The sequence below is a fragment of the Sinocyclocheilus anshuiensis genome, unplaced genomic scaffold, assembly GCF_001515605.1.
Source record: "Sinocyclocheilus anshuiensis isolate Anshui unplaced genomic scaffold, SAMN03320099.WGS_v1.1 scaffold553, whole genome shotgun sequence".
NCBI lineage: Eukaryota > Metazoa > Chordata > Actinopteri > Cypriniformes > Cyprinidae > Sinocyclocheilus > Sinocyclocheilus anshuiensis.
In genome coordinates, this window is record NW_015539821.1 from 2,754,151 (window position 1) to 2,778,689 (window position 24,539).

At 35.9% G+C, this 24,539-nt stretch overlaps 1 protein-coding gene across 6 annotated transcripts in view; it reads right to left on the reverse strand.

Moving 5' to 3' along the window:
* Window positions 1-5,814: 5,814 nt before the first annotated feature.
* LOC107684100 (protein transport protein Sec24C-like) overlaps window positions 5,815-24,539 on the reverse strand; it is a 28,886-nt gene continuing 10,161 nt past the window's right edge. For 5 of the 6 annotated variants that reach the window (XM_016480296.1, XM_016480295.1, XM_016480294.1 and 2 more), the window contains 9 exons: window positions 24,339-24,509; window positions 24,129-24,225; window positions 23,385-23,530; window positions 23,031-23,169; window positions 21,204-21,322; window positions 20,864-21,043; window positions 20,587-20,778; window positions 20,270-20,359; window positions 17,442-19,056 (listed from right to left, as the gene is read on the reverse strand). In XM_016480296.1, coding sequence (XP_016335782.1) covers window positions 18,916-19,056; window positions 20,270-20,359; window positions 20,587-20,778; window positions 20,864-21,043; window positions 21,204-21,322; window positions 23,031-23,169; window positions 23,385-23,530; window positions 24,129-24,225; window positions 24,339-24,509 — 1,275 coding nt within the window. In that variant the 3' untranslated portion in view covers window positions 17,442-18,915. Of the gene's footprint in view, window positions 5,826-17,441; window positions 19,057-20,269; window positions 20,360-20,586; window positions 20,779-20,863; window positions 21,044-21,203; window positions 21,323-23,030; window positions 23,170-23,384; window positions 23,531-24,128; window positions 24,226-24,338; window positions 24,510-24,539 lie in introns of those variants that run through there. The other variant, XR_001633813.1, reaches the window with a different exon arrangement.

Genomic DNA, 24,539 nt, shown 5'->3' on the forward strand with positions numbered 1-24,539 from the left:
TGTGTGTGTGTGTGTGTGTGTGTGTGTGTGTGTGTGTGTGTGTGTGCGTGTTTTTGTGATTTATGAGGACACAAATTTGTATAATGACATGGGTATGACATAGGTATTACAACGAGAAGGTGATTTATGAGGAAATTTTGAGTGTCCCCATATTTCATAAGGCTTATAAATCATTCAGAATTAGTTTTTTTGAAAATCTAAAAATGGAAAAAAGTTTCCTGTAAGGGGTAGGTTTAGGTGTAAGGTTGGTGTGGGGTGATAGAAAATACAGTTTGTACAGTATAAAAACCATTGGGCCTATGGAATCTCCCCACAGTTCACAAAAACAAACCTGTGTGTGTGTGTGTGTGTGTGTGTGTGTATCTTATTCATTGTGTGTTACAGTATTTCTTTGAATCCTTCAAGTTTCTTTACTTTTTCAAAATCCTAAAACATATTTATATCCAAATTGTTCCAATGTGGTCTCAGATGAAAAATACACCCTCCAGTTGCTTGGCATATGCTACACTAGATCTTACTTCACACTAGAATCCCTGAATGAAGGTCACGTGAATCATGTTAAAGAGCAGTCACTCGGGCCTGACCATTTTAACACTGCATCAGGTAGTGTTGCAAACATGTTGCCACATGTAGTTTCTTCTTAACCTAAATGTCAAGGATTGGTATGTGACTTCTACATGTTGTCAGCGTGAGAGCAGAGTGAGTGAGAGAGAAAGAGTGTGAAAGAGACTGAAAGTGACAGTAAGAGAGAAAGAGAAGTTAACAGGTTGAAACAACAGAAGAATGAGCTTTTCTCAGCTGTTAATATCACTGGTTCTAATTTTCTGATATGTCATTGGGGAAGACGCTGAACTCATCTCCACATGCTCCCTGCAGAATCACCGTCACTCTTGCACCTCCGCTCACAAGTGCAGCACATTATCACATGTAGCATGAAGTGCTGGCCCTTATCATCTGTTTTAACACCACTGACTGGAATATGTTTAAGCAGGCTGCAACATACAATAACACCACAGACCTCCAGGAGTACTCGGAGACTGTCACTGCCTACATCACCAAGTGTATTGATGATGTAACAGTCACAAAGACCATCACTGTCCGGGCCAACCAGAAGCCGTGGCTAACAGGGGAGGTCTACGGACTCCTGAAGATGTGGAACGCTGCCTTATAAAGCAGACTTGACTTGACTTGATCATATGCTCAATTTGTCACAAATCCCAACTGTTGTAACTGATCTCGTATCAGTAGCTATCAACTACACTGTAAAAAAATGACCGTGAATTTAACGGTAAAAGACTGTAAAAATGCTACAGTAAAAACCTGTTAAATGGTTAACGGTAAATTCCCCAGCTATATACGGTGAAAAACTGTATTGGACATTACATGTATTGGACATTAAGTTTACAGTAGTATACCGTTTTTGGAAATGAAAAAAGACCGTATAATTTACAGTGAATAACCGTAAATTGACATTTCCAGAATTCCCTGCGTTACATTTCAAATCTGATGTTTTTTAGTTGAAATAACTGTTTCTTCTTAGTTTTTTCTTATCAGTTTTGTATATTAGGGTTGTGTGTTACACCTAATGTTGTTAAATGAATGTTTATTGCATTATTTCAGTTTCATGTGTGTTACCATGATGGTGTTTGGTGTTTGTGTGAATGACACTGTGCACCTTCTATATATGTTATTATTTAAAAGCTGCTTGTGATAGGCTTTGGTTCATCATGTGACTTTCTCATCACCACCTGCATTGGGTGGTTATCAGTGTATTTTGTACAAAGGTACAAAACAGATTTCAGTACTTCAATAAGGTTGGTATATTAACATTATATCAGTTAATGAAATTACGGTATTTAACTGTAAATTTAAGTTAAAACCGTAAAACCTAAAACGTTGCTACCGTATTTTTTACAGTAAAATTCTGGCAACCACAGCTGCCGGTTTTTTACCGTAAATTTTACGGATTTATTTTTACAGTGTACGGCAAGGCTATTAACTACGACTTTTGCCTCGATAGCTCTTAATTTGCTGCTTATAAATAGCTAGTAAGGCAGTTGTTAAGTCTGGTATGAGAAAGGATTGAGGGATTTAGAATATGGTCATGCAGAATAAGGCATTAATATGTGCTTTAAAAGTACTAATAAACAGCCAATATGCTAGTAATATACATGCTAATAAGTAACTAGTTAAAGTGAAAATTGGCCCCTAAACTGTTTCCATATGATGATTTGCTGCTCAAGAAACATTTATTATTATTTCTTATCAAGGTGAAAACAGTTGTGCTGCTTAATAATTTTGTGGAAATCTGAAAACATTCTTTTTGATAAACAAAAAAATGGAAAGTTCAAAGAACATATTTGAAACATATTAATTTCAGATAATTGGGACATTTTTTCCCAGTCATCTCATTGGAAAAAAAGTATCCCAATTTACCGAAATTCACCCTAATATAATATAGTAAGTAATGATATATATTTATTTGTCTATTAATTCAAGAGAAAAGTATGATGTGTCAGACATAGGCAAACATCTCCATTTCCTCTCCAATTAATTTAATTGGATTCGTAGAGACATCTATTGTAGTATATTTCAATTTGTGATTTTCCTTTGCTGCATCCTAAATTCTCTCAGTATAAATCATGTGTCACCCCCGATCAGTCCCTTTGAGGGGTTTGCGTATGGATTTGTTTGCATGAATGCATTTTATTCTCTGCTATCATTTCTTAAGCTTTCTTTATGGTCCAGACATACCCCAGAAGTGACTTAAAGTGACTCAATGTGCTGTAAGTGGTGTTCTTTCACATATTATTGAGCGGAGCCCTTGAGCGACAGGGTTTGTGTATCAGTTGAATTAAGCGGGCCGGCGGGCCGTGCAGGGGGTGTATGAGAACAGAGCGCTACATGATAATGTTAGCTTCAGCATTAGTGAGCAGAGGCCTGTGGGAAGGTGTCCGGAGGTTCTCCCACAGTGTTTATATAACAGTGCAGCACACTTCAGCTTGTGTTAGCATCTTCCCCCTCAACGCCCGTTCTCAACTGACCTGCTTTACACAGCAAACCGCCGAGAGATGAGGAGAGAGGTGAAATAAAGCGAGCGGTGGAGGAGGGCGAGAAAGATTACGCATTATACTGAGCCTGCACTCAGCAGAGATAAGACTATAGAAACAGAAAGAACGAGAGAGTGAGAAGGGAAGAAAGCAGTGAAAAGTGATACTACTAATAGTAATTTAATTTGTAAGGAATATGCTAAAATTTTAAAACTGGTGTATGCTGTATTTATTTACTCTAAAAATACTGTAACCATCTAATCAAATTATGCATCAAGAAAGGTGTTAAAAATCACGAATGATCTGATTCATTTGTCAGTCTTCAAATGGAAGGTCGAGTCAAACACATTGCATCAGGGTTCCATGCTGTGTTCTCTGGTTGCATACTGCACATTTTGGCAAACACAGTCATTTTGATACTTCATGCACAAAGAAAATGTTTGGAATAGTTAAAAAACATAATATATAATAATATATAAATAGCTATACAATTCTTACTCTTTCTGCAGTATGCAGCACAGTATGTTACATTTCTGTATGCACTAAATACCTGGATGATGGAATAAGCAAGCAGCATGAAATACTGCATCCCACAACGCAATGCATCCGAATTAACCTTTGATTTCCAGGTTGACAAATGTCCTGTAATATCCACTGTAATCTGTAACATCTTTATTGATTCATTACTTGACTGGACTGCCAAGAAACAAGATATGTTACAATAGATTGTATGAAAAAAAAATATATTTTTATATATATTGTATAAAACTCTTTCTTTAATCTGTCTTTTATCTTTAAACTAATAATTTTTATGGACTGCCAAAAAGAAAATTTTACATTAAACTGAATTTAAAAAAATGCAAGAATATAAGGACATGTGACATTACATTCATACTACCTTATTGCGGAACAAGATTTTACTAATTATTACAAAAATTAAACCTACACTAAATAATATGCATACTGTGCATTTTGTGTATTTTCTGTAAGCAAAGAAGGAACATATGCATAGTAGATAGACCATATGGGAAAAATAGTGTCGTATGAAAGTGTGCTATTCCGAATTCAGCCACTGTGTGGAATACTGTATCCCATAATGCAATGCACTTGACTTCACCTTTCATTTCAATGTGACAAATGCACTGAAAGTAATATCCACTGCAATTATAACATCTTTCTTGACTCATTACTTGATCAAACTGCCAAGAAATAAAAAGTTATATCTATTATTTACAGTATATATATATATATATATATCATATTCCAAATGTTACCACACATTGCACATTACTGTACATTGCAGAAATAGCATGAGTAGTGTGGCGGTATGCTATCTAGACCACATGCGCAGCGTGGTGGAGATCATCTCAGTGGCTGGAGGAGTGAGCGGGTGGGATTGTCCTCTCAGATAAAGAACTGGCCACTGTAGCTTTACCACGCACACCTCTTCTGCTCTGAATTATTGAAGAGAAATGGAAAGAGCCTTGCTGAACAGAAAGAAATGTGTTGAGAGATTGTATGAGATGGAAGGAGAAAGACACGCTGGGAGGAGAGGTGGAGAGATGAAACCTGATATAAGTGGATAGATGCAGAAAGACAAAATGAATGCAATTTTTTATGTTCTCTCTGGAGAGCGTTCCCTCCATCACAGTTCTTGGATTGTTATGATGAGATGTGAGTGTACAGTGCTACTCTGACACAGACTGTGCATCTTCATTTGGTAATGCGAGTATTAGAGGGATAGGTTTACCCAAAAATGAAATTTACTCACCCTCATCTTGTTCCAAACCTGCATTTCTGCAGAACATAAAAGAAAATATTCGGATGTAAAATGTGGTCCAAACAACAAGCAAACAATATTTTTTTTCTGGTCTTACATTAGCAGAAAAAAAGTTTCAAAGGTGGACAAGGTTTTAAAACATTTAGCAAAATGTAATACTCAATAACCACTTGTTGTGGCACCTTGACATTTGCTGACACTTCTAATCTACTGCTATGTATTTCATTGCCATAACCAATATTTAGACTAACATTCAAAAGGCCTTCTTCAATCTACAAATTAAAACAACTATTTCCTATTTTAATATATTTTCAAATGTAATTTATTCCTGTGATGTCAAAGCTGAATTTTTGGCAGCATTACTCCAGTTTTCAGTCTCACATGATCCATCAGAAATCATTTTAATATGCTGATTTGGTGCTATTGTGTTTCAGGATTTATTTGAAATAGAAATGTTTCTTAACATTATAAATGTATTTACTGACCCTTTTTTATTAATGCATACTTGCATAATAAAAGTATATGTTTTTTTTTTCAAAACCTACTAGATCTGTAACTACTGTTACAGATTTTAGAATGGCTGAATTAACAAACAGAAACCTACAATAATGCATAAACAGATATTTAACTATTCATTACCATTATTTTTCCTACCAGAGCAGCCTATGTAACATCAACTGAATAGGAAAGTTATTGGATCAACTTACCTTTTTTTTTTATCTGCAATAACTGATTAATCGTTGACAATACAGAGTAGGAATATGTATGAAGAAAGTAAATGATAAATCACTTTGATTTTATGTTGACTTCAAGGCCTCTTTAAAGTCAATATGACTCGTCTTCCTGAGGCTTTTGAAGCAACTTGTGTGTGCGGCTGTACAGTATAAGTGTGTGTGCAAATGAATGGAAATGTAAAAGGCTAACAGTATGTTTTTTAAGTAGATGGAATAAGGCCGTGCAAATCAGTGGAACAGTCATGTTGACAGACATTTTGACTGTACATGTGAATAATGCATGAAGACATAAACTGTGATGTACACACTTAACATCCTCATTACTCATTGTGTGCGTGTTTGTGCTTTTTGCATGAATGCAGACAGAGGTCATCAGCGGCACAAAGAAAGAGTCGGTTGTGTTATCTGTTGCGTGTGTGAGCTGCGTGGGTCGCTGCATTGCTCTGAGATGGGCTATAGTACTGATGGTACATGACAGTTCAAATTTCTTCCTTACACCCACAGAGAAACCAAAGAGACATTCCCCATCTCTCTGCACATCCATAACAAATTATAATATACAGTATAATACATGAACAAATCCACAATATTAGTTATATTTTTCCATTGTATTTTCAAACCTGAAAATTTGTCATAGATCAATTAGCCAGGCTGATTATTTTGGCAATTTTTTTCAGTCAATATCGTTTAAATGAACTGTTTTTTTAAATTGATTTCATATTTATATGCATTGTGTATAAACTATCAAAAGTAAGATTTTCAAAATGTTTTTAAAGGTAGTCCTTTATGTTCACAAAGGCTGCATTTATTTGATCAAAATACTGTAATATTGTGAAATATTATTACAATTAAAAATTACAGTTTTCTATTTGAATAGATTTCAAAATGTAATTTATTCCTGTGATGCAAAGCTGAATTTTCATCACATGAAGCATCACATGATCCTTCAGAAATCAAGAAACATTTATCAGAAAGTTTTAGCATTTTAGAACAAACAAGCTGACAATATAATATCTAATTCAAAACACTCATTGTCTATGCCTTTTGGAGCCCACTGAACATACTCACCAAATGAAACACTCACTATAACTGGGTGAAGGCTGTAGCACACAATGTGTTCTCTCACATCAGCTCTTCCATGTTGTAATCCTGTGGACTAATCAGACTCTGAAGTGCTCTGGAGATCAGACACAGTCAGCACATCTTCTCTCTTCTAGCTGCTTCACTGAGGAAAATCCAGTGGCTTGAACAACTGAGCATCCTGTTAACATTCCTATCTACCTTTGAATCAGAGCTCTACTGCTGAAAGGAGATATTAAACTGGTCACATCATAATTTTTTTTTTTTTTATAATTTTTCTTTCACCTGGAAACCATTTATAATGTTAACAACAGTCATAATTTAGTTTTACATGAATGTTTTACACCCTCTTTCTGGCTCTTAAAATTAAACAGGCTGGAATTCATTACTGTACTTTTAAACCTGAAATGACATTCACAACACATTTCTGTAACGTGACACAAGTTGTAGCGTGACCAGCTGGATGGGCCTTTATAAACCCATAATCATAATCAGAAATGTGTCTATTTAAGAAAATAAATACGGTCCATTTTGATTTTCATGTTGACTTTGAAGGCATTTTATGCTGACACAAACATTTGGTTCACCAATCTAGCTCTTATATTGGTTTTGCATTAATGTTATGAATCTACTTCATCCTTATTATTTTATGAGTGGTTGAGCCAAGCTTCTGAATAACAAATAGTTTCCGGGTCAATGTCTTCATATATTCATCCCTATGACATCAAAAAGACAGATTTCAGAACCAAGATTTCAGTCACGTTTCAGAACGTTTTTTTTTTATTAATTTTTTTTAATTCTGGACTAAGGAGGTATCTTTGGTTTTTACATTTCTTTTGAAAAGTGTATAGCACATAGTACACTACTGTTCAAAATTTTGGGGTCAGAATTTTTTATTTTTTTATTTTTTTAAAGATACACTATTTATAATGTTGCAAAAGATTTCTTTGAACCTTTTATTTCAATGTTAAAGAATCCTGAAAAATATCACAGTTTCCATAGAAATTAGCAACAACGTTTTATAAAAAAGTTTTTTGAGCACCAAAACAGTATATTAGAATAATTTCTGAAGGATCGTGGGACATTGAAGACTGGCGTAATAATGCTGAAAATTTAGATTTGCCATCACAGGAATAAATTAGATTTCAAAATAAATCAAATAGAAAACAGTTATTTAAAATTCTAATAATATTTTATAATATTATTGATTTTACTGTAGTGATTTTACAGTTTTTATTTACAGTTTAAGTTTTTCTGAAGAAATATAAAATGTTTGTTTCCATAGTCTTTTAATAAAATGTAATAACTTTCTCCATCTCGGACACAAATTTTCTGCTTATATAACCAAGGTCATGCCAATAATATCAATACAAATAACTAATCAAATTCATCTTAATTGCAAGGTCTTAGCTAGTTCAAGTACGCGAGCTGCATACTGCCGTTATTGCTAATGGCACTTGAGCTGTTGAATTCCATGTGACTAATTCTTGCTCTGTAACCACAGTAAACCACATCCTGCATCTTAAATTCAAAATGCTTAGGATTTGTTACTGAGAAAAAGGCCACAGCATATTCTGTTTCCATGAAATTACCATCCTCATAGGCAATTTCTTGTCACGGATTTATATTTGTGAATCCGCTGTTGTATGTTTTGATGAGACGATGCTTCTATATTCAGAATCCTCTCATAATGAAACTAAGAGGCGAGAGGCTTCGTATTCATCCCAGTGAATAGCAGAAGCTTTATTTAGCCATCAGTTTCATGATTATACCACAAAAAAGTCACCTTGAGTAACAGTGTGTAGTCGACTCCTCATCCACTCTGACAGGCTGTGAAACAGACAGACGGACTATTAGAGAGTAAGAACTGACTGACAGAAAGACGGATTGGACCGATCAACACATAGAACAAATACACTTTTTTTTTTTTTTTTAATTTGCACCCATGCTGAGAGGGAAATACAGACCCAACATGAAGTTATTCTACAGCTGTCCTCTATGCAGCAGGCATCAATAGATGGATGACTCAGGTGGAGCTTGTGTTTGTTCTGGGGGAAGGTGGCTGATGATGACATCTCAGGAATAACCATCTGGATCAAGGGCACAGCACATGATACTATCAAGATACTATCAAGTGAAGCATGAAATATTAAAATAGTGTTTTGTTTCCCAACCTTTTTTTCTGATGTATCCCATAAGCCTCATTATAATGGTTAAGCACCCCTTCATTGACATTAAACCTGCTTCTTCTAGCTCGTATTATACTGGATATAATTTAGCACTATCATTACTAACCCAAAAAAGTTACTCATTTTTACAATGATTCACTTTCAAACTAAAAACAACTGTGGGTGAAAAACTGACTCACCAAGCAGCTTCCTCCGTCTTCAGCTGGTTTGTGTTTCACAAGTTATAACTTCATTAACTGAGATATTGGCTTCTGTTTTTAATGACGTGATGGGAGAAGAAATATGAAAATGCATTATATTATTGCAAAGAAGGAAGCAAATGAGCTGAATAAAGAGCACATCTGTCCAGTGTCATGAATAAATACATTTTCGTGCTGCCACACTGCATGAGAAACATGCTCAAAAAGTGCAGGCAGGTTACACGGTAAAGTGTGAAGCCATGAGGCATGAGCTGTTTGGTGCCCTTGATGCCCAGATAGCACACGTACGTCTGCAAGATGTCAGTTAAATGATTAAAATGAAACCGAAATGATGGCACTGTATTTTATGTATAATCATTTTCTATTTTTAACTGTCTTAAATTCATTTTAAATCAATTTTTAAATCATTTTCAAAGTTTTTAAATTCCTTGTTTTATATTTGTTATTATTTTTTATGATTATTTTACTTTCTTTTATGTAAAGCACTTTGAATTACCATTGTGTACGAAATGTGCTATATAAATAAACTTGCCTTGCCTTAAAGATCACTTCATCTGGAAAGCATCTGCTGTGTATCTGCTAGACGTCTGTAAGATGTCAGTTTTACATACATTCTAAATCATAAACATCTTAAATACATCTTCTAAACATCTATTTGACATCTGATAGGTATCTTAAAACTAGACTGTTTTCTCATCTGCAAGAAAACAGTCTAGTCTTGCAGATGTCAGATAGACGTCTCTGTGATGTATGTGTGCTATCAGGGTGGGGAGCCACTGAGACTGAGAGTAAAGCGAGCGAATGGCCTGATGACAATGTGGGTCAATCCGAGCACGTCTGCTCTAGGGTAGAGACGTCGCTTTAATAGCTGACTCCAGATTACTTCCTGTTTTCGCTTTCACATTGTGGCTTACTGCACCCAGTGCATCAGGACTGATCTGAGGTCAGGCGCTGGGAGGCGCGCTCCAGGGTTCTCCTTGGCAAGTCCTCGGCAGGGGCTGAAAGCAGTAATAGACGAGCCAAGGGACCGAGGGAGTGCAGAGGAGTGCAGCATCCCTGCCTTCTTTTCTCACTCATTCGTTTATTCCTTTTTTCTCCTCCTTTGTTAGCAAAAATGCCTGCTATCTATATCGCAGCTCTTTGACCTCTCTTTGACTAAAATGCACACACCTGCAATAACTCAGCAACAAACTGCGTGTCGGTATTGTTTCTGCAGGATCACAAACTTGCTCCTTCATCTGTTTCGTTTCGTGCCCAAGCTATAATAAGCAGGGGAAGTGTGTTATTCTGCTCCATCAGCATCAACAATTGTAAATAGTATTATCTAACAGGTTTCCAGACCCCGCCTCCCGCATATCATTGGTCAACAAACAGGTAGTCCCGCCCTAAATTAGCGATGAGCCAATGGCCGTGTTCATGCATGTTGCGAATGCAGGGGCAAGTTCAAGCTCAAACCGGTGTGTACCGTTTTGCTACGGTTTCCGGTTTGAACGACATGTTTCCTGGAAACGGTGTGCAACGGGGTTTGAGATACGTTTTCTCTTCTTTGGTGGGTGTGTCAAAAATGTCAGCCCAATCAGCAGCAGCATGTATATAAACCACGCGGTATTAAAGAGACAGCTCGCACAATGTAATTAACATCAAAATAAATTCATTTACTAGGAAGTTGGTGTCTTTTTAAATTTTTTTTATTAACAATATCAGAAAGAAACAGACAAACATTAGAACAAGAACATAAACATATGGGGGATACAATAACAATTAAAAGGTAAATAAATATACAATTATTTTACAATCATGAAAGTTACAACATGAATTTTTTTATAAGATTGGATGTTTTTAAGGCTTTTTTATTAGAGGAGATTCTTTGAAGTGATGAGTAAAGCAAAAGTAAATCAGAAGTGAATATTTTACAATTAGGTTTAAAGTTAAAGCATCTCGCTTTGTGAATGTGGAATTTTCCCATCATACAAATAAAGTCCAGGGCATCCTCTAGCTCCCTATTGTCAGAAACCACAGAATGAAAGAGAACCTTAACTGCTGAAATGTTACATAGACGAAAGAATACAAGAAGTAAAGATGCTGAAATATGAAGCCAGAATTGTTTAGTATAAGGACAGAAATAGAATACATGTGAAAGAGATTCTTCCTCTTCATGGCAAAAAGAACAGAGTGGAGAAAGATTTTGTATAAATTTACTTAAATATTTGTTGCAGGGGTAATAATGATGAATAATTTTAAAATGAACTTCTTTTATTTTAGTATTAAATAAAAATTTGTTTGGGACTGCCCATACTTTCTGAACATTAACATTTGGATAAAGTGCCAACCACTTTCCATAAGCTTTAAAAGATGAAGCATTATTAGCAGTAACAAAGTTTCTCAAAAATTAGTTTGTACACTTATTATTCATAATATTAACCCCTTGAATATACAATTGAGGGATAATTAAACTAAAATTACAATGTATTTTAAAAGACTTCATTAAAAACAACAACTTAGGAGGAATGGAATTTGTAAGAATAGTATAGTCCCGTTTTGAAGCATTTATCCCATATTTATTAATAAAATCAACATAGGCATAAAAAGGAAGTTGGTGTCAGAGAAGCTTAACATCATAAAGATCTGTAACAAATTTAAGTGTTACAGATATACATATATATAGCTGTTGTATATATATATATTTATACAACTGTTCGCTCTGGTTCTCAAATCTGATTGGTTGAGAACATAGACTGTATAAAAACATACAGTCTATGTAGTGTCCGTGACGTCACCCGTAGGTTCCTGAAGAGGTTTTTGAAGCTCAAAAGTGGGCGGAGGTGGCCGTCGCCATCTTGGCAGCGCGTCACTCCCGGATAATCGAAAATGGGCAAAAAGGCGGGAGCTGGTTGCTGAAACCATAGACATATAAATACCTAGTCGCCTCATTGGCCGCTTTGAGCCGTTGCTGCGATACGTCAACGTGTCCGCCATGTTTGTGAGGGCAAGACTGCCTTAAAAACAAATGGAGGTAAACGGAGGAGCTGCGTTTTTTTCTGGATAAAAACACGATAACGTTTACATTTATCAACCGATTTCAGAGGTTTGTGATCTACATGGAGTTAAAAATAACTCTGCCTCCAGTTATTTAGTTCGGTCGAGCGGCCAATGAGGCGTCTAGGTATTTATTACGTTATGAAAAGCAATGGCTCGCACACGCGTGTGTATATCAAGCGGCAACCTCCCGCTCTCTCTCGTGAAGCCAACAAGGAAGTGACTTAAACTGTAATTCATCGTCCATGTTTTTATACAGTCTATGGTGTATATGCACAGCTGTGACCCATATAGCTGACAGGTGATGATGCTCGGGTAGGCAGGTGGTCGTCCTGGTGGGTGGAGAAAGCTGTCCTGACAGACAGGCAGACAGACACACGAACACGCGCAGATGGCGCAGGAACTCTGCCTTCATCCTGTCTCCTTAAGAAGAAACTTGAAGTTCATCTGCAGGTCTTAATCGAGGACACGCAGATCTGACGCTTCCGTGTGAACGCTCGGTTATTTCACTGTTATGACAGAAAGAGGCTGCACGAGGACAGAACAACAGCGTGTGTGTGTGTTTACTATCCTCCACACTGTCACCGACACCAGCAGCAACACCTGCTGGACAAACTCTGCAAAATATTCCTTATAGGAAAAAGCGGCTCGGTTTTATTTTAAAGGTGTAGGACTTTATATTGATACACTGTCTCTACTTGTATAACCAATCTTTAAATTTTGTTTTTTGTAGCATTTTTTTTTTCACTCCAGGGGATAAAGCGCTTACATTGTAATACTAAATTTGAAAACATTTTAATCTTATACATTTAATAAATGTAATATTGTTCATGGGAATTTCTTCACCTTCAGGCACTTTTATAGTCATGTGATTCATATTAAAACTCAGATTTCAATTATTGTTATATGATCACATTAAAATGTTTTGGAAACCGCCTTCATTTATTTTTTGTTACTTTTAAAATGCACAAAATTATTTTATGTAAATATTTAATTGTTTTACATTATTATTGTTTTATATTCAATTGTATATTTTTATATTTATATTATTTTTTTTTGTGTGAATTAAAAATATAAATAAAAAATAATGTATAAAAATATAATGTAAAAAATTAAGAAAAAAAAGATTTTTCACTATATATTTTTTTCAAAAATTATATTTTATAACATATATTTATATAAAAACTTGAAATATATATATTTTTTTTTAATTCAATTTTTTCCCAAAAATGACTAAAATGCCCCTTAGTGTCATTTCCATAACTACAAATTTTGCCACAATTCTTGAATTTATTTTATTTAATTTTTATTAAGTGCAATTTCCCACACAGAATGCCATTAAACAATACATACTTGGATACCGTCATAAAATTGTTCAATTAAACAAGACAAGTAAGATATTATCCCTCCATAACAAGCCATATGATTTAAGATATCATTTTAATAATTAGGGTTGTAAATAGGCTACATATGTATCGAAAACTGAGGAAGAAATGTTCAGTGATTGGTAGCAGTATCAGTGAGCAGATAGCCGAGATAATACAGCAGTCACGCACAGTCCCTTCAGCAGGCCGGCTAAACATCTGTCCCTCGGGACAGGGGTTAATCACTTCTGCTTCGGACTGAGAGAGGCAGGCTTCAAAGCAGAACGTGAGGTGTGTGTGAGAGAGGGATGAGGGTGGCAGGGGCCTTGTTAATGCTAAATGTCTGATGTGGGTTGTGACTGATCTCACAGCAGGTGTCAAAGGCCTGATTTGCTGCACACAAACAGTATATTATATATTTTAATTATTATATTTATTATTTCCAAATCCAGTGTGATTTGTCAGGACAAATTTCAGTATAGGGACATTGTGGTATTCCAAGAAAATATAATAACATGAATAATAATGTAATAATAATAATGCTATAATAATGAATAATAATGTTGGGATGTCTCCATGAGCCCCAGTCTCCACGGGTTCACTCTCCATTACGTCACAGAGCAAGCAGCAGAACATACAAGCTCCAACCCACAAGATGTGCATGTGATATACGTGTTGCAAAACAATGCTTTAAAAGTGAAAGTGACGTGACGTGTGGCCAAGTATGGTGACCCATACTTGGAATTAGTGCTCTGCATTTATCCCATCCAAAGTGCACACACACAGCAGTGAACACACACACACCGTGAACACACACCCAGAGCAGTGGGCAGCCATTTTTTGCTGCGGCGCCCGGGGAGCAGTTGGGGGTTCGGTGCCTTGCTCAAGGGCACCTCAGTCGTGGTATTGAAGGTGGGAGAGAGCGCTGTACATTCACTCCCCCCACCTACAATCCCTGCCGGTACGAGACTCGAACCCGCAACCTTGGGTTACGAGTCCGACTCTAACCATTAGGCCACGACTTCCCCCACATTAAATAACATTAAATCTAGCCCTATGTCCCTGTATAACACTATAGCAATTTAATTGGTTTTAAATTAAAAGTACACAAAATGTATATATAAAATTATATAGAAATTATGTATATAGAAATTTCTACTGAGAATTGTACACACTCGTATATAATTTTTTAACAGCCCTAGACTCTGAAAAACAGGAAAAAAATCCAATATACTTAGTATTTTATACAATTTATATATACTTTATATATTTTTTAATATATATTTAAGATGTTTTAATAGTCCTAGACCATGAACAAAGCCAAAAAAAAATTAATACAAAAATAACAAATCTAAAATATATGCTTTGTATTTTATATATATATATATATATATATATGTATGGGCTTTTTAACTGCCCTAGCCTAGACTATGAAAAAATAATAATAATCCTATATACACACTTTGTTTGTGTGTGTGTGTGTGTGTGTGTGTATATATATATATATACATTTTATATTATATATTTTAATTATTATATTTATTATTTCCAAATCCAGTGTGATTTGTCAGGACAAATTTCAGTATAGGGACATTGTGGTATTCCAAGAAAATATAATAACATGAATAATAATGTAATAATAATAATGCTATAATAATGAATAATAATGTTATTTTATCTCCTTTAAGTCCTTCATGTAGTTGACTTCAATGTAATATACTTACATGTAATATATTGTATAGGTCATTCACATGCTCAGTGGGATGTTATAAGGCCCTGTTCTGCCCTCTCTGATAATACTGCTGGTCTCACTGACAGATATTGATTTATTACACAGGAAGTTCAAGAAAGCTTTTAATGAACAAAACTACAGGAGAGAGGCTGAAAAATATAGTGAGAGGAAGCAGTTTCCACTTCATATTCACATTCATATCAAATAACCTATATAGATATACAATGAAATCACCTGACGAGTGAAGATTTACGTCCTGTGTTGATTTATTCATATTCAATAAAAAAAAAAAAAAGCCAATAGCATTTAACCTATGTCACAACCACAAACTGTGCTTTGCAGCTTGCTAATGTTAATCAGAGGCAGGTAGTATCGGGAGAAGGTTTGTTCTTATTCTAGAAAGACAGACATTTGGAGTGCAAGATGAGTTACCATTATTTTTGTTTCTTTTTCCCATAAGAGAAATACTGTATATTTGTGTGCAAAATGATATTTTGTCAACTTATAGGAATGCACAAGCATTTACATGGCCTTGATATGTGACTCTGGCAGAGAAAGCATATATGTCAGGATGGGAATGTTACAGACATGACGACTAAATACACCTCAAGCTGACGTGCCCCAGCAGATCCTTTTTAATCAAGTCCACGAGAGAGAGAGAACGAGAGATACAAGACCACAGTAAGAGAGAGAGAGACAGACTGCAGCTGCTAGGGTTTCATTTACTGGCTCTTAAAATATCACGTCTGCACTGGTAGATTACGGTTTATTAAAAAGCAATAAAAATTTTATTAAGCTCACATGCATTAAATTATGACAATATATTTAAGAATTATCAAAATAGCAAACCAAAGAATAGCAATCAAACTTACTAGACAGAAGCAAAAAAAAAAAAAACAATTTTAAATAAATAATAAAAAGATTAACACTATTGCTCAAATGTCTAAGATTTTCTTAGTATTTTTGAAATAGAAGTTTCATATGCTCAACCAGGCTGCGTTTTATTTGATCAAAAAAACAGTAAAATCAAGTGAATTGTTATTACAATTTAAAATAGCTCTTTTCAATTTTATTATCAATTTAAATATAATTTATTCTTGTGATTGCAAAAATGAATTTACAGCATCATTACTACAGTCTTCAGTGTCACATGATCCTTCAGAAATCATTCTAATATGCTGATTTGCTGCTCAAGAAATGTTTCTTATTATTGCCAATGTTGAAAACAGTTGTGCTGCTTAATATTTCTGTGGAAACTGCAAAACATTGTTTTAAGGTTTTTGTTTTTCTTTTGATGAACAAGGAAGTTCAAAAGAACAGTATTTTTTTTGAAAGAGAAATCTTAAACGTAAAATATAAATGTCTTCACTCCCATTTTTGACCAATTTACTGCATCCTTGATGAATAAAATCAATTTCTTAAAAAAAAAAAACCTCATACTGACCCCAAACTTTTTTTGAACTTTAGTATATACGGTGGTTGACTGCATAAAACGTGCTATCATGATCCTTATAACTCTCCGAGACAGACTTAATAAACACCTTTAACGCAATATCACATCACTCCCCCTAAAGTCTGGCTCATTCGGTTACATAATGCAGCTTAAAGTTTATTTTAAGCGAGTCTGATGCTCTGGACATGGAATGTGCTTTGAGCTGAGATTAAGATCAGAGATCACGACACAAGATCCACCTCATCCGAAACAAATACATCAAAATTAGGCCAGGATGTTGAACTGATAAAAATCTCAATGTGCATTTTGCTCGACTTTTACCTCACATTTCTGCAGCATTTGACCTAGTTTTAATACTGAATCTAATATATTGCACCATGTATAGACGGATTCGTAAGAGCGCAGGAGTCAATTAATTGATATAGGTATTTATTTGCAGTCAGGAGGCATAGATGAAACAAGACACGACTCTGAAAGACATTGAGGAGTCTGTGGCCAACAAAAACAGATATGGGTTAGAGACAAACACAAAAATGAAATAAATAAAAAAACAACTCAAAGGCTGATCCCTCTGTTCTAAAGAGAACCTCACTAGGATACACCTCTGAAAAACACACCAGCTCACCCCTTTATATAAAAGAGCTCTGTAATATTAGATAGAAATAAGCATATATTTCAGAATGTCTTTGAAAGGACTAAGATGAGCTTGATTTGAAACATTTTGAAGCATTGTGAGAAGGGGGGAAAAAAAAATCATTCTTCAACTCACCCAAACATCATATGCCGTTCACTTAAAGGTTCAACAAAGCACACTAGCTTGACATCATTTTTAAAACGTGATTTTTAATTCTGTACATGTAATAAATGCAATGACAATATATTCAGTGTTGATTGCTTTTAAGGTCACAATTCCGCATGTGCTTGATGTCACTCGCTTAGAAAACCGGTTAGAAATGGTCAGTTTCTAAAAGAGTCCCGCACTCCACTCTCAGCACAGGTTTCCATTGCACAATGATTAATACCCTAGAGCAGAGAGACGCCACCTGCTCCTTTAAACAGATTTAGAACATAATATTAAATCATAACTGATAAATGAACAAGCACATGTAGTATACAGGTTACAACAGACCATACAGTAAAGAAAAAAAGAAAAAAGAAAAAATGTAATAGGGAACTGAATGAATGCCAGAATGCTTCTGTAATGTATGCCCAATTACTGAACCATCTTTAGGGTTTTGACAACTCCCATCCTCCTGAGAGGCTCATCTGAATTTCAGCTGCCTGTCCAGGCATCCTTCGGGATCCATATTCTTCACCAGGAAGCAGAAACGTCACTAACGCATCAGTTTTAGGCATATCTGCTTCTTATAGAGAATGAAGGCAATGGCAAGGAGAAAAGCAGCACAATTTTCAGCTCAGGCTCTTGAACAGCTTTCCCTCTTTCTTTTAAAGATAAGTTGATGCATAGACTTTTATTTTGAATGTTTTCTCAGAGTTTTTGAACGATTAACAGCACACTTCAAACTCCCATAAAGTCTATTAGGTTTTCCACACACATTAAAAAGGTGAAAATGACAAAAATTAGACAAGCTAAACAGAATAACAAATGAAAAAGGAGAAACAGCATCAGTAAGGCCAAGGTTGAGAGAGATAATCAAAGGGAAACTGAATTTAAGCAGGAAAAAAAAAAAAAATAATAATAATTGGATAAACATGAATCTAACTTGCTCTAAAACATCTTTCGATTCATATTGGAATACGATGAGGGATTTCATTTCACTGTATTCCGAGTAGGCCTAGATTCATTTCTAATGCGGTTATTTTTCTGTCCTTTGGTACCTAGAGACCATTAATCAGTGCTAGTGTTTCTCACAGAACACCCAGTACAATCAACATCGACGTTCACAGTCAAACACACTCTAAAACCCGGTAGCTGTTCATTTCACAAAGCAGTTTAAGCTCTAATTGAGGCTTCACAACCTGATCCCAGATCAGCTGTAGAGCAGTAACAACAGCATATCTCCTCCTCTATCACACACACAGTCTCACAAGCCTGTCATCGAAAGTGAGGAGAAGATTGGGTCAAAACTCCCACCACTAAAACCAAAAGAACACCGTAATCTGACTGAGCAACATTTCCTTTACAAGGTGGCTTCTTCCTCAAGAGTCACATGGATGAGATTATACTTGAGGGAGAGAAGATGATGGGCAAAGGGATTTTGTTTATTATGTTAAATAAAAGGTTAAAGGGCTTCTGAGTACAGAGCCAATGGAAGAGAAGGGGGGACCTGATGCTCCTAGCTCAGAAGCTGACGAATCTCCTTGTGCATGTGACACAGGAAGTCCACGTAAGAGGCCCCACCATTGTTGCTCTTATCCTCCACCAGGAAGTGCTTGAAGATCAGCTCCAGCTTGTCTTCCTGTTTCACCACCATGAGCTGAAAGACAACGATTATTTACAATTATATTAATTTAGTCTTGGACATGTTTTAAAAATGAGTAAACTACTGGAAGAAAAACACTGATATCAGCTGTAGGCACTGTTTCCTCTAAGCTGTGCGCAGAAGAAATAATATGCCGCGCACAGGACAAATGCAAAAATGAGTTTGGAAAGGCATTTGATTTAACTCTAGTAAATGCAAAATAATTGCAATGCTCGGGCAAACCGCTATAGAGTTGTTGTCACTATAGAACCAGTGAATGCGGTTTACAGGTTTCATAGAAAGAGAATGATGTGCGACAAATCAGTCCCTGTAGAAATCCAATGCTTTAATGGTTGTGGACGAAATAACTCAACACGAGAGCTAGCGCAAACATAATGACATGTTTTAAAGAAGAGTGGCTTGATTAAGTGGTGGAAATAGTGGATGATGAGCACAGAACGGAAACAAAACTCCGAGACATTTACACACAGGTGTAGTGTGCAAACTCTACTACATGGGTATGTTTTAGATAACAAACTAAAAGAATTCACATGTTCATGTTTTTTAAAAATATATATATTTTTATATGATATTATAAGCCTAATAAATAATTGACCTCAAAAAGGGAATTCATGAGCAATAACTGCTTCATTTTTGCATATTAACTATATCATATTATATTATAATAAAAAATGTTTTCTCAAGTAACCTACATCAAGGGTCAAATCAAATATAAATAGCACATTAAACTTAAAAGTTGCACACTTTTTTGTGTGTGCACTGTACACGTCTGGTATAAAGAATGTTTTTGCTCAGGTGGCCGAAATGTCCGCCCAATACGGGAAAAAATTCCATAAATGTCTAGCAACAACTACATAAATAACAAATAAATAACAAATAAGTTTTTTTTTTAATAAGGTGTCATCCTATAAATCACGAGTGACCCTTGCCTCCCGGTAGTGAAGAATAATCACAGACTAACACACGGTCATTAATCTGGACTGACTACTCCCTTTCTCCCCTTAGTCAAGGTCACACATAATTCCTGGATTATCTTGACTTCCTGATGCGTTTCATTTGCTAATAATTTTATTGTACCGAGATAAAAAAAAAAAAGAAAAGTTCAACACTAAGTGACTTAAGCTTTCAGAAAAATAAACAATCTTTTCAGCTGCTTGAATCACAAATATCTGCAAAAGCATAATATCAAGCCCTGTGACGTATATACCTTCATGTATCGTGAACGCTGTGCCCTGAAGGACTCGATAATCTCCCTCAGTCTCTTTGAAAAAGGATTATCCAAAGCCGGCAGAGAGGTCTAAATCAGCAAAACACAATCAAAATCACCAATGTTCACATCATATTTTTAAAAACAAAATGCAACATGCAAAAACATGTCAAGCATCCTTGGTAAAGGATTGGTAAAGTTTCATGCGCTCATAAGTAATACCGGAGCTACATAACTGCTTCTGTATTAGAAAAAACTAATCTTTTATTTACATTATGTGTGCATATTATTTTCTCAGCATTTATAAGGGGTCGTACCATGTTGGGGTCTATCTGGCCGAAAGCCGGTGTGCCAAAGATGTTCTGAAGCAGCTCCTGTTGGGCATTAACCCCCACCCAAAGGAAAATGTTCAGTCCGTTCTCTAACAGATACACTCCTCCCCTAGACAGTCTCTCCTCCGAGTTCCTCACTGCCACAGGCAGAGACATGCTCATAACATCCACCTTTTGCTGTAGAGAAACCGAGAACGTACCATAATCATCACAGCTCAATTACAATATAAAATGGGCTGGTATTATCGTGTTTGTCTCTCACCAGCGGAAGCAGACGAGGGTAGAAAAACACATGGCTCTCAGACACATCCAAAGTGCTGACCAGCTGTCTCAGGTAGGCACGGTCATCCAGGGAGACGTCCGCCCCGGGCTGCAGAACGTCACTCTTCAACACGCAGTTCAGGTACACGGGCAGTAGCTTCATACATTCTGGTAAAATCAACTGTACGCAGAAAAAGAGACAAGAAAATGTAAGTAAAAATAAGAGAATGTGCGCAATGTAGGATATGACAGAAACACTGAAGATATTTAATCATTAATAAATAGTATTTGTATGAAAGAACAGTACACTGTGTTTTTGTGTGTTGATTTTCCATAGTTACCTGCCCTGCTGAAGATGGACTGGCACAGTTCTTGCGGTAGCAGGCTAAGATCTGTGCACACTGATTCACCAGGCTATCACGTACATTCTTGATAGGACTGCAGAGTACACTCCGATATGCTGTAAACACATACATAATCTTTAAAAACTCTAATCAAGTCCCAGAACACATCATAAAAAAAAAGTCAATTCTATCTTCGAAACTTTTACATAAAAATGGCCTATATTATGATTAACTAACATTTCAGCCTCCACTGAGATGCTAAATAGGTAGGTGTTGATCGTTATGTCAATCATAATTTATTACTGACTTGCCTTTGCAGGCTAGTTTTATTAAATTATGTAGGTGGACTGGGAAGGGAGCTCTATCTTTTGAAAACAAAACAAGAACCAAAATAAAAACAAAACAATGATGCATTATTATTGATGTGGAGAGACTGGGAAGGGAGCTCTAGCTTTTGAAAAAACAAACCAAAAGAAACAAACAAACAAAAAACCCCCAAAAAGCTTTTGGAAAAAATAAATAAATATATAAATGAAAAAAACAACAACAATAACATCAAACCAATTGTCTATTAAATGCTGTATGTACACTAGAAGTAGGGATGTAACGATTACTGGTTTGACGATAAATCATGATAAAATTCCAGACGGTTAGTATTACCGTTTCATATTTTAATTATCATTAAAACCGTATTAGATTACCGCGATTTGAACAACTCACGATAAATAAATACTGTCCAGCATAAAGCACAGTTTTAAGTAACAGTCTCACGTGCGCACAGCACGCAGAGTAGTTTCGTTTTGAGTGAAAACAGGGTGAAAAAGCTGGGAGGTTTTAAAAGAGTGCTAAGGGAATTATACAAATGAATATAAGAATGAATTAATTATATGAATGTACCTCTGAAGATTCTGACTGTCTTCAGAAACGATTCGATGGCATTTTGTTTTCATCTTCGCTCCATGTAATACCTAAAGGAAGTGTTCTTAATCGCAATACTGCTTTGTCCACGGAGGTTAAGGGGAAACAGCTTTTCCATAAGCGCCACCTGCTGTCAGCGAGTGGATTTACAGAGACTTATATTTACATTCAGCCTGTGTGCAGTTTCTGTCTTGCCAAAAACGAACCGAATTTGCATGCCCTACTGTTAACTTTGACCGGTTGATGAAAAACAAGCTTATGTGGATTCTACACATTTAAACAAGTCAGATAAGGTATCTAGAATTATTTATGGAACAGATAAAATACATATAATCATTTAATCAATTATCAAAACTTTTCTTTATTTAAAGGCTGAAATGTGATGTTTACCGTTTTATTGAAACTTTTTCAAAGCTTTATTTGAACATTTACATTAGATATTTGAACATGCTATTAAACTGTTGCCAGTCAAGTTGTCATTTAAAATCCGAACATCCTTGGTAATATTGTTTTAGTGATTATGCAAACAAAAATTCATTTTATTTTTTGTTTGTTGATTTTTAAATATAAAACTTGAAGTGATTTATGTGTTGGTACTTTTTGAACATCTCCAGCACATTTGAACAATACCGTGCATCTCCAGCACATTTTAACAATACCGTGATAATTTTGGTCACTATAATCGTGATAAGAAATTTTCATACCGTTACATCCCTAACTGGAAGCTAGCTCTAGCTTTTGAAAACAAAACACAAAAAACTCAAATAGGTAAATAACAAAATAAAAAAAAAACTGAATAAAATTTTACATTGGTGTAACAGAGGTGGCCAAAAGAATGCTAGCGCAGGAAGAAGTGAGGTGGTGTTTATCCGACCAGTGTAAGAGGATGTGTGTGGTTTTACTCACCATATTTGGCGAAAAAGTTTATGATGGTGTCAGTCTCACAGTTCCTGTACAAGTCTGCCAGCTGAGAGCAGCAGTTCACTGCCATGTTATGGATCCGAAGCCGTCGCTGACCACTGCAGCTGGTGTACAGAACTGCACACTGAAAGAAGAGTGAGAGAAAGAGAGTACAGACAAAAAGGTCAGCACAGCTGAAGTCATTAAATGTTGAGATGACTGAACTCAGTGTAGCTGACACTTCACATATGAGTGCAATACTAGAGACACACACACACACACACACACACACACACACACACACACACACACACACACACACACACACACACACACACAAACACACACAAACACACACACCTGCATTAGAGCTCCAGTCTCCTCGCTGAGCTTATCATCATGTCTGAACTCCACGGTAACGGTCTTGTCACAGTCTAGTCCTGCCAGCTCTACATCTGTGGTGTTGCTCATGTAGAAGGAACCAAAGAAGTCGGTCGCACGGATACCTGTCACAGCACCACACACAAGTTCAACTCCTGTACATATATGCATTAAAAACTGATGATAAAAATGCAATAAAAAAAACAAGAAGGGGATGAATGTCACATGGCTGATATGTCTTGGAGAATTGTGGAATAAAATCATACCAAAATGCATTTATAAATTTGTGCTTATCTGTTGTGGGTGGAACATGGCCCTTTCTTGGCTTTTGAAGTTGAACACCTCTGTTAAAATGAGTGGTGATTCACACTACTGTTCAAATGTTTGAAATGCAAGTAAGAAATACAAAGATACTGCAGACTTGAGTAACAGCTGTGAAAATTCAGCTTTCCCATCACTGGAATAGACTATAAATAATATAGTTTATTATACAAGTATTATACATAATAATTGTAAATAAATAAAAACAGAAAACAATTTTTCAGTTGTAATACTACTTCACAATATTACCATTTACTGTATTTGTGATAAAATAAACACAGCCTTCATCTTACACAACAACGGTTGTGTATAAACATATTGTGGTAGGTAAATGGCAGGATGAAGAAAAGAAAAAAAAAAAAGCAATAATTCAAAATATGGTGTATAGAGCTGTGTATTTACCTGTGCTGGTGCGGACCCTCATCAATGCATCAAAGCCCACCTGCTTCTGCACATCTCTCCTCAGGTCATTGAGGAAACGCTCCTGGTCAGATGAAGCCTGAAACAAACCATAGTTTATATAATCACAGTGCATGTTGTTTTTGGTTAAGGAGATTTCTTTGATCTGGTCACGTATGGTATTAATGGCTAGGTGGTATAGTTCTCTCTTACCTGGAAGTAGGTGTATTTGTAGATAGAGCCACTCGTTGAAGTTGGGACCACCCCTAACGTTGCTACATCAACATACTGGTTGGGAAAGAGGAAGAGGTCCACACAGCATCCCTGTGCAACACACTCCTTGGCAAGGGTGTTGTAAAAACTAACTTGTGGCTGGAATAATGACTGCAAAGGAAATGGAGATGGGAACTTCAC